The 10,469-nt window shown below is 42.9% G+C and overlaps 1 protein-coding gene across 1 annotated transcript in view; it reads left to right on the forward strand.

The window, feature by feature from the left end:
• LOC122562431 overlaps nt 1-10,469 on the forward strand; it is an 85,027-nt gene that overhangs the window by 44,056 nt on the left and 30,502 nt on the right. Inside the window, exons 4-6 of the mRNA XM_043715288.1 lie at nt 2,551-2,667; nt 5,475-5,676; nt 8,090-8,256. Coding sequence (XP_043571223.1) covers nt 2,551-2,667; nt 5,475-5,676; nt 8,090-8,256 — 486 coding nt within the window. The remainder of the gene's footprint in view (nt 1-2,550; nt 2,668-5,474; nt 5,677-8,089; nt 8,257-10,469) is intronic.

A 10,469-nucleotide genomic window follows, 5' to 3' on the forward strand; every position in this document is an offset into this window, starting at 1 on the left:
CCATTCTGACACACGGTTCTCAAGATCAAATCAGTATGGCCCCTTTTCTCATGGTATATTTGACTTTGGGATCTCCTTCAGGGTAGTTTCCTGCTTCCATTTTCACACTAATGTTTCACTGATTCTGAACTCCAACCCAGTTTTTTGATGAGTTGGAAAACTAGTAGCTTGAAAACAGTTTTATGCTTCATTCTTTATTGTGTGGAAAATCAGTTTCTGCTGTTGTCCACCATCTGTACTCTATGTTGGTACATCTTAAATGCCTGATAGACAACACGGTCTGTATCGCCTGCCTGACCTCCCTGAGGTGATGGATAAGATGATTAAAACACACACTTCTGAGGTGAAATGTTGACGCTAATTCCTAATGTGAGTGTTTCATATCCTTGCAATAAAGATTGGTGATATATGACTTGTACACCAAATTCAGACACAAGGTGCCAAATCATACAGTATGGAAGAGGCCCTTCATCTGCACTGACAAAAAAAATCCTCTAATTCTACACTCGTCCCTCTTTCCAGCACTAAGCCCAGAGCCTTGAATTTTATGACATTTCAAGTGCTTATCTAAGTACTTTTTAAAGGTTGTGAGGTTTCCAGTCTCAACTACTCTCCCAGGCAGCAGATTTTCAAATCCCCAACACCCTCTGAGTGAAAGCCATTTTCCTCAAATCCCCTCTGAACCTCCTGCCTTTCACTTGAAAAATTATTCCTCCTTCAACTAAAGGGGACAGCTAAAGTAGCTCCAGGCTCAGCTGAAAAAAAGCCTGCCACTAGTCTTGACCTCTTTCAAAATCTGGTTTCCAAAAAGAATCCTGTATTTCACCTGAAAAGCAAGAAGAATTTCCTTGTCTGCAAGAATATTACTGAGCCTTCAACTACAATTCACCTGCATCCAAGCTCCACATGAAAGGAATTCTGCCTCACCTGAAACTGCAAACCCACACTTGGATATTGACTTAATGGACGGCAGTTTACGTGTAGTGGTCATTTAAAGTTGTCACGCTTAATGTCATTTTGGTTGATCAAGGTTTATTGTTCAAGGACTATGTTTCTCTTCTGTGTCACTATTTTTATTTTAAAATCGTTGTCAATATCATCATCATCACAAATCAGCATCAAGGACCGTAGTTCCTGCATCCCAGGCATTCTCTCCCCGTTGATTCTGGCCATGAACAAATGGTCTTGCCTTCTTCTTGGCCTTCCCTCCTGGCCTCCTCTCCCCCAGCCTGGTCTCCTGGCTTGCTCCAGCCTGGCTTTGTCTTCTCCTGGCCTGTCCCTTGCCTTGGCCTCATCTCACCCTCAAACCTTGATTAGACCCAGCCTCACTCCCAACCCATTTTCACCAGTTAAGGTCTGATCTTCCCATCTGTGCCGATGGATCTTCATCCTTTGTGAATTGAAGCTTAAACCCTGGGCTCCAGGTAGTTGTAGACATTGGTCAGTGTAGGTACTCTTTGAAGTCTACCTACCAGTGTCTAACTATTGCCACCAGATGGGGCTTAGTTATCCAAAAGTATTGTGCAGTACAGGTGAGTAGATTTTGACATATATTGTATTTTGTTATTAGGATTTTGTTTTGTAAGTTAGTTACGAATGCAGTGTTCCATATGTAGAGTACGTTATTTCAACTTTTACACTTTTTTTCTGGGTGAGAAATGCACTGAGGGAAGTAACTCTCACTTTAACATAGATTCTGATAGGAAGACATTCTTCATTTTAAAGTTGCTTCATTTAATGTTTGGCTTTTCAGGAATGCAACCACACCTTTAAGTGAGGATTTTCTGCAAATTGTAATTGAAACTTCCTTTCTTTCTTTCATGTATGCCTGTGTGTTGGTATGCAATGCCATTTATTCTGCAGGTTGAATGCTTGTATAAATCATTTCTCTTTTGCTATAATGCCAAAGAGAACTTGTTGTGGGTCATTTAAAAATTGGATTTTACAAACAGCAGGTTTATTTAGGAGAGGGATTTCACCAAGATCTATTTTAAAAGGGAAAGAAAATTTTTTAAAAAGCACATTGCAAATCCCTCTTGTCCACGACTGTGTTAAAAACCATCATATTGTCTGTGCTTCATCTGTGACAGTGTGTGTGTGTGTGTGTGTGTGCACACACCATCTCGCAGCCTGTGCTTCATCTGTGACAGTGTGTGTGTGCACACACCATCTCGCAGCCTGTGCTTCATCTGTGACTGTGTGTGTGTGTAGAACATCTCGCTGTTTGTATTTTGTCTGTGATTGTGCATATACAGGGCGACCCCTGTATCCACGGCTCTGGTTTCTGCAGTTTCAGTTATCCCAGTTTACCGCTGCCCAAGCATATTATAGGGAATGTTCCAGAACCAGGGATCAGGAGGCTGCTGGGAAGATATATTTCCCTTTTAAATGAATGGGCTCACTCTTATCTTCTGTTTTGGGCTTCCACAGTATGTCTTGGAATATATCCCCCATGGGTATGGCGGAACTACTGTATTGTATACCATCTTGCTGTTTGTTCTATTATCTGTGACAGTGTGTAAATAAACCACCTCACTGCATGCACTTTGTGTAACTACTGTGTCATCTCTCCCTCAGGTGATGTGACAGTAATTAATGCCAGGGAGATGGCCCCACAGAAGGTGAGGCCAGGCTTACTCAATGGGTGTGGCCCTTATCCAAAACCAGGTAAAAACATATCGTGAATAGAAGATGGTGGCAGTCACAGATGTGAGGGTGATTCTAGGTGTAGTCCACTTCTCCCCTTCACCCCCTCCCCCAACCCCATGAAGCTAACAAGGGTAGGAAAGCCCAGGTAGAACTGTGGGTGGTGGAATGTTTAGGTGGAGCAATGGCAGGGGGGTGGGAGAACTGCAAGGGGCATAAGGTGTGTTGAAGGTTGAGGGCAGGGGTGGAAGGTTGGGGCGCAATGACTGGTGAATACTGATGTTGGGGAAAAGTGAGAAGATTGGGGAGAAGGTGGAGCAGAAACAGGAGAAGGAGAGGGGTATGAAGTTAGCGATTGGAGGATGGGAGAGAGTGTGGGGTGGGGAGGCTGAAGGTAAATGGAGTGTCAGGATGGGTGGGGGAGGGGTATGTGCACAGAAAGTGGTCCTGCTATGATTACAGGCTGTTTTTGTTTGTGATTCCACAACCAATCATTTAACTGAACTGGTTCTAACCAGTTTTGATGTTCCTGTCATGCCTCATTAATTGAACTCTGTCAGTTGGATGATTTCTCAGTGTTTATTATGTATAAACAGCCTCCAGTTGAGATATTTCTGACAAAAGAAACAATTCTCCCTCTGCTTACTGTATCAGAAAGGAGTTTGGGTTAGCTCAGTTGGCTGGACAACTGTCTTGTGATGTAGAGTAACACCAGCAATGTGGGTTCAATCCCTGCATTAGATGAGGTTACTATGAAGGATTCTCCTTCTCAGCCTCTCTCCTTGCCTGAGGTGTGGTGACCCTTGGGTTAAAGTTGCTACCAGTCATCTCTCTCCAATTAAAGTGCAGCCTTCTGGTAGGGATATGGCTGTTTTACTTTTACCTTTTTAACTATATCAGGGGCATTCATAATTTTAAAGCTCTCTGTTTGATCACCCTCAGCTTTGTTTATGTAAAGAAATTAGGTTGCCAGCTACTTATGCTGTCCTCCTGTATGTGTATGTTTGTGTATACTGTCACATTTCTGATACTAGCAATTCTTTTCTGCTCCTGTTCAATACCTCAGTAGCAGCCAGACAGCACACAGGATTCTCAATGTCATATAATCAAGGCTTGGTGCATGTTCAGCATAAACCTCTTCATGTTTGAGATCTATTCTTTTCGAAATAATTCCGGTTCTTGCTTTATTTTCTTATGATCTTGTCAATCTGTGGTGCAACGTTCCAGTGATTTGTGTATTTGTACATTCAAATCTCTTTGCTCCTCTACCCCAACTATATTCTCCTTTGCAAAATTATATCCCCCCCCCCGCCAGGCCCTGATCCTACATCACCCTTCAATCTCTGGTACCCAACATCCCAAGCCCACAGGATCCAACACCAAACCCCCAGACTCAATGTCTCCTATCCATCCTGACCTGTGCTAAACACTTGATCAATAGCCTGCCCCTTGCAGCTACCCATCTGGCACCCATATCCTACTCAACACTTGGCACCATGCATACTTGGCACTGCAAAAATGGTACCTTACCCTGTATCCAATTGACACCCTAGCCTCTAAAGACCTGGCACCCTATCTCTATCCACCTGAGCATTTATCCACCTGGCACATTGCCTTCAACTCACCTAGCACCCTATTTACCTGGCAACATCTGCTTGGTAACCTACACTCCCAGCAGTCTGGCTTTTCTCTAATCTTACATACGTATCCTTTCATAGTGTCGCCATAATATTGGCTTTTTCCATTTCAGAATAGAGCTGCTGACTATTGTGATGGTGGGTGAGGGATAGGTGACATAGTTTTCCTTCTCCAGTCTTCTTTACACTGAAGGACTTGTCAGAATGGAGATAACGCTTGCATTTTTGGACAAGCCTTGATAGGAATCTCCTGTCAGAAACATGGAGACCTCTCCCAATACATAAAAAAAAACTGACAGCAGGGTGGCAATCTACGTGATTGCCAACCCTTAGAAAATCCAGCTGCTTTTGTAACACAAGAGACCTAGTCATATTAGGGAGTGAGAGAGAAATACTTTAAAATGAGTGGTTTCGAGACTGGATAATGAGCACTGTGGCTGCACAGTTCTTTTCTTTCTACAGTTATAATATCAACAACCACCTGATGAAGGAGCGACGCTCCGAAAGCTACTGCATCCAAATAAACCTGTTGGACTATAACCTGGTGTTATGTGATTTTTGACTTTGTCCACCCCAGTCCAACACCAGCACCTCCAAGTCCTAACAATTACTTGTATTTATACATCCACTCAACATACTTGTTTTGAAAGAATGTTATCGATGCAGCGTCAGAGGAGGAGATCTTAGAACAAATGATAATACTTGGTCAAATAGGTACATTTTTGGAGCGGCACAGCGGTTAGCACTGCTGCCTCACAGCAAATGGGTTGACTCCTGCCTTGGGCGACTGTCTGTGTGGAGTTTGTATGTTCTCCCCGTGTCTGCATGGGTTTGCTCCCACAGTCCAAAGATGTGCAGGTCAGGTGAATTGGCCATGCTCAATTGCACATAGTGTTACGTCCATTACTCAGGGGTAAACATCGGGGAACGGGTCCTGATGGATTACTCTTCGAGGGTTGGTGTGGACTTGTTGGGCCAAATAGCCTGTTTCCGCACTGGAGTTTAATCTTTTAATCTTAAGGAGAAAGGGGGAACCAAGGGTAAGGTTTAAGGAAAGAACTGGTACAAGCAGGGACTCAGAAAGTAGAGGCTTCTGTTTAATCCAGTTTGGTTATTTTTACTGAATAACTGGAATGGTTTGCCACTGATTGAATGAACCACAAGGATGATTTGTGTATGTGTTAACTCCAGATCCAGGTGGCCAATGGGTTGCTGTTCCAGGCGAACTGAAAGGTTACTGGGAAGCCCACAAGAGATTTGGAAAATTATCATGGAAAGCCCTGTTTGAACCTTCAATACAGCTTGCACAAAAAGGATTCCAGACCCCAACATTTCTAAAGAAGCTTTTAGATAATGGATTCATTCGCAGTAGACTAAACCATTCAACACTGCGGTAAGTAAGGGCTCCACACAAGATCACATGATTGCAGTCATCTCAAAACCAACACTGAATGTAGTTATTCTATCACACAATATTTTGATCGAACACAAAAACAACAGCAGTGTCAAAAAGGACGTGCATTTCAAAATAGCCTTTAACATAGTAAAAACACTCACAAACTTCACAGTCGTGTTAGCGACCAAAAGATGACCTGAAGACTGAAGTAAACAAAGAACTATGGATACTGGAAATCTGAAACAAAAATCAAGATTGGTGCAGAAACTCAGCAGCTCTGGCAGCATCTGTGGAGAGAAAGCAGAGTTAATGTTTCAGGTCCAGTGACCCTTCTTCAAAACTGATAATAACTAGGAAAAGGTGATATATATATACTGAAGATGGGATGGGGGGGAGGAGTGAGCCAGAGGTGAAGGTGGAACCCCGGGGTAAACAAAGGGATGGTTAATGGTAGACCAGGGAGAGAGATAATGACGACCATAAATGGATGAAAATGGGTTGATTGCGCAGAAAGCTGCCCATGTCGTGACAAGACCTGGCACATAAGGGTAGATAAAGGACATGGAAGAAGGTGTTCAGACCCTAAAATTATTGAACTCAATATTGAGTCCTGAAGGCTGCAGGATGCTCAGGTGGAAAATGAGATGCTGTTTTTCTCCCATGTTCCCTAGCCAACATTTCTTTCTCGGGCCTGCTGCTGTGCTTCAGTGAGACGCAGCCTAATCAGGAGGAACAGCACCTCATTTTCTGCTTTAGTTTTACAAAACCCTGGTTAGACCCACTTGGAACACTGACAACAGATCTGGGCACCAAACCTTAGGAAGGATATACTGGCCATGGAGAGAGCGAGCACAACATAGGTTTACGGAATGATACCTAGACTTCAGGGGCTAAATTATGAAAAGAGTCATATAATCAGACCTCTTTTTGTAGAATTTAGGTTTTAGAAGGTTGTTGGGTTGGTGGAGGTTGCATACATAAGGGGCAGTTGCTCAGTGAAACAGAATTCATTCTCATTCCATGCCCCCCCACCCCAGTACTTCACACAATACTTTGGTCTCTGTAAGACGGGTGATATATCCCTCTTGCCTTTATCATTTCTCATCCCTACCCAAACCACTTCCACATCTTCATTTCCTGAACTTAGAATGGAGGAACAGAAGTAGGCCATTCAGTCCCTTAATCCTGTCCTGTCATTCAGTGGAGACTATGGCTAATCTACGGCCTAACTCCATATACCTGCCTTTCACTCATGTCCTTAGTTGTATTATCTCAGCTTAAAAATTAGCAACTGACGTGGCATCAACTGCCATTTATGGAAAAGAGTTCCAAACATTTCCCACCCTTTATGTGTAGAAATGCTTCCTAACATCTGTCCTGAACAGTCTGGCTCAAATTCTCAGACTATGTGTCCTAGTTCTAGACTCTCCAAACAATGGAAATAGTTTATCTTTATCTACCCTGTCTTTTCCTGTTAATGTCTTAGAGATTTCAATCAGATCACCTTTAACTTTCTAAATTCTAGAGAAAACAGACCTAATTTGTATTATAAAACAAAGAACTATGGATGATGGAAATCTGAAACAAACCAGAGAGTGCTGGAGAAACTCAGCAGGTCTGGTAGCATCTATGGAGAGAGAACAGAGTTAATGGTTCTAGTCTAGTGATCCTTTTTCACAAATTTGTGTCTCTCCTCCTCTCTCCCTATTTTGTCAATTCCGTTGTTCATTAAGAGAATGACCCCTCCACCTCTCCCTAGCTTCTTGTCCACCCTAAATGCCATATGCCCTTCAATATTCGAAACCCAATCTCATCCTGCAGCAATGCCACTGTAATGACAGTACATGTTTCTACATCTTTGCTAGTTTGAACCCTTGTCCCTTTATTAGTGCATTATCCTTTCTATTTACCTAGTTATACAGTTCACTAGAATGCTGGCCTGTTATTGTGAAAACTGTGCTAATGGTACAGCCCCCATTTTTGGTGCCTCATGAACCTGAATACTCTTCTCCCATCTTATTTGGCCTGTGCCAATTTGTATGTGATTTAATTAATAATCCAGAGATAATTATTTTCAAGCCCAGCAGATACATTGGTACATTGTTTGTCCAGACTTTGGGTTTAATAAGCAAAGGGCTATTCACATAGCTCATTAATCTAGTAGTGAGCACAGGGTTGTGGATGAATGGGACTTGGTGTGAGATTGGAGGTAGGAAGCTGTTAAAATAATACATCGAGAAGATATCCACAAGTAAATTGATAGTGTGCTGAAAGTAGCTGCCTGAGGAAACCAAACCACTTTAATAGTACTAGCACCTTGATAGATATTTTTGAGCACAGCAGCAGGTGATTGAGTTGAATTGGAAGATGGTTCAGGGATTTAAGTTAATCAGGCATATTTTTATTTTAGTTCACTGTTTTACAACCATACTGGTCATCCACGTGAGATTGTGAAGAATGAACAGCTTGCAAAAACACTGAAGATTATTGCGGAACAGGGGCCTGATGCTCTCTACAATGGCGTAATTGGACATGATCTCATTTTGGATCTACAGGAAGAAGCTGCTAATAATTTAGGTATTTCTCTCATTTTATCCTTAGGCATAATACAAGTGGAAAGTTAAGGGTGATGCCCTTAGCCAATGCTGTAAGGATGGCAGTTAGGGAAATTCAGTTGGTCCAGTTTCTGATTTTTCAGTCTCATAATTTTAACAGACAGAACATCTGCGAATGTGTACATGTGGTTTGCTACTTTCAATCGCATTCCTGGGGAGAAATTGGGTCATGGAAGATTTTCATGTTTTGTTGTTGCTCCTAATCTCGCTATTACGAGGGGACATAGCTTTAAATTAAGGGGTGGTAGGTATAGGACAGATGTTAGGGGTAGATTCTTTACTCAGCGAGTCGTGAGTTCATGGAATGCCCTGCCAGTAGCAGTGGTAGACTCTCCCTCTTTATGGGCATTTAAGGGGGCATTGGATAGGCATATGGAGGATAGTGGGCTAGTGTAGGTTAGGTGGGCTTGGATCGGCGCAACATCGAGGGCCAAAGGGCCTCTACTGCGCTGTATTTTCTATGTTCTATGTTCTATGTTCTACGTTCTAAATCTCAAAGAATGCAATTCCAATTGATTTCTCTTCAACTGGCATATTAAACTTTTTGACACAATTTCACAATTTTTGCGTTGATCCAGTGATAGTGAAGCAAAAGTGATATATTTCCAAGTCAGGATGGTGAGTGGCTTGGAATTGAACATGAAGGTGGTGGTGTTTGCCATTTTTCTTTCAAGCCCTTGTCTTTCAAGTTGCGAGTGTGGTGGGTTTGGAAGGTGATGGCTGAAGATCTTTGGTGGCCTCCTGCAGTGGAGTTTCTTGTTAATAGTACATACTACTGCCACTCAGCCTTGGTGGTGGATGGAGTGGATGGTCGTGAATGTGATGCCAATCAAGTGGGCTGCTTTGTCCTAAATGGTGTCAAGCTTCTTGAGTGTTGTTGGAATTGTCCCCATCCAGGCAAGTGGGGAGTACTCTATCACACTCCTGACTTGTGCCTTATTGATGGTGGACAGGCTTTGGGGAGTCAGGAAGTGACTGTAGTATTAGAACATAGAACATAGAACATAGAAGAATACAGCGCAGTACAGGCCCTTCGGCCCTCGATGTTGCGCCGACCCAAGCCCACCTAACCTACACTAGCCCACTATCCTCCATATACCTATCCAATGCCCCCTATCTAAACCCCTAATCATCTTGTACACCTCTATCAAGTCACCCCTAAACCTTCTTTTCTCCAATGAAAACAACCCCAAGTGCCTCAGCCTTTCCTCATACGATCTTTCCTCATATTCTCGCCTCTGGCCTGCTGTTGTAGCCATTGTATGTATGTAGTTGGTCCAGTTGAGTTTCTAATCAATGGTAAAGCCAGGTATGACTCAAGTCAGTGGAGATTTTTCCTTCAATTCCCATTGAATGCAGTTTTGCTAGGGCTCCTTAATCCTTCCTTGATACTAATTTTAGTTGGGGAAGGGATGCTCGGGAAAGATATGTCTATTTCCAAAAGAAAGAGATATGCTGGCAGAACAGGGAAAGTATTTTGATACTGATACCCAGACTAAAATGAAAAGTGACAGTACAAACATAAGGAAACAGCAGCAAATAGGATCAGAGAAGGAAAAAATTGCCAAAACAATAAAGTCAATGAATTTGGACAGGAAGTTGTAGAATCTATATATGTGGAGGTAAGAAATAATCAGAGAAAGAAGATGCTAGGAGGAGTGATTGGACAGGTTGAGTGAGTGTGCAAATGCATTGCAGATGCGGTATAATGTGAATAAATGTGAGGTTATCCATTTTAGGAGCAGAAATAGAAGGCAGACTATTATCTGAATGTCTGTAAATTGAGAGGGGAATATACAATGTTACCTGGGGTTCTTGTACACTGGTCGCTGAAGGTAAACATGCAGGTCAGCAGGCAACAAGAAGTGCAAATGATATGGTAGCCTTTATAGTGAGAGGAGAGGAGTAGGACAGTTTTGCTGCAATTGTACAGGGCATTGGTAAGACCACACCCAGAGCTGAAAATGTGTTGCTGGAAAAGCGCAGCAGGTCAGGCAGCATCCAGGGAACAGGAGAATCGACGTTTCGGGCATAAACCCTTCTTCAGGAATGAGGAAAGTTTGTCCAGAAGGCTAAGATAAAAGGTAGGGAGGAGGGACTTGGGGGAGGGGCGTCGGAAATGTGATAGGTGGAAAGAGGTCAAGGTGAGGGTGATAGGTCAGACGGGGGTGGGGG

The sequence above is a fragment of the Chiloscyllium plagiosum genome, chromosome 25 (assembly GCF_004010195.1).
Source record: "Chiloscyllium plagiosum isolate BGI_BamShark_2017 chromosome 25, ASM401019v2, whole genome shotgun sequence".
Classification (NCBI taxonomy): Eukaryota; Metazoa; Chordata; class Chondrichthyes; order Orectolobiformes; family Hemiscylliidae; genus Chiloscyllium; species Chiloscyllium plagiosum.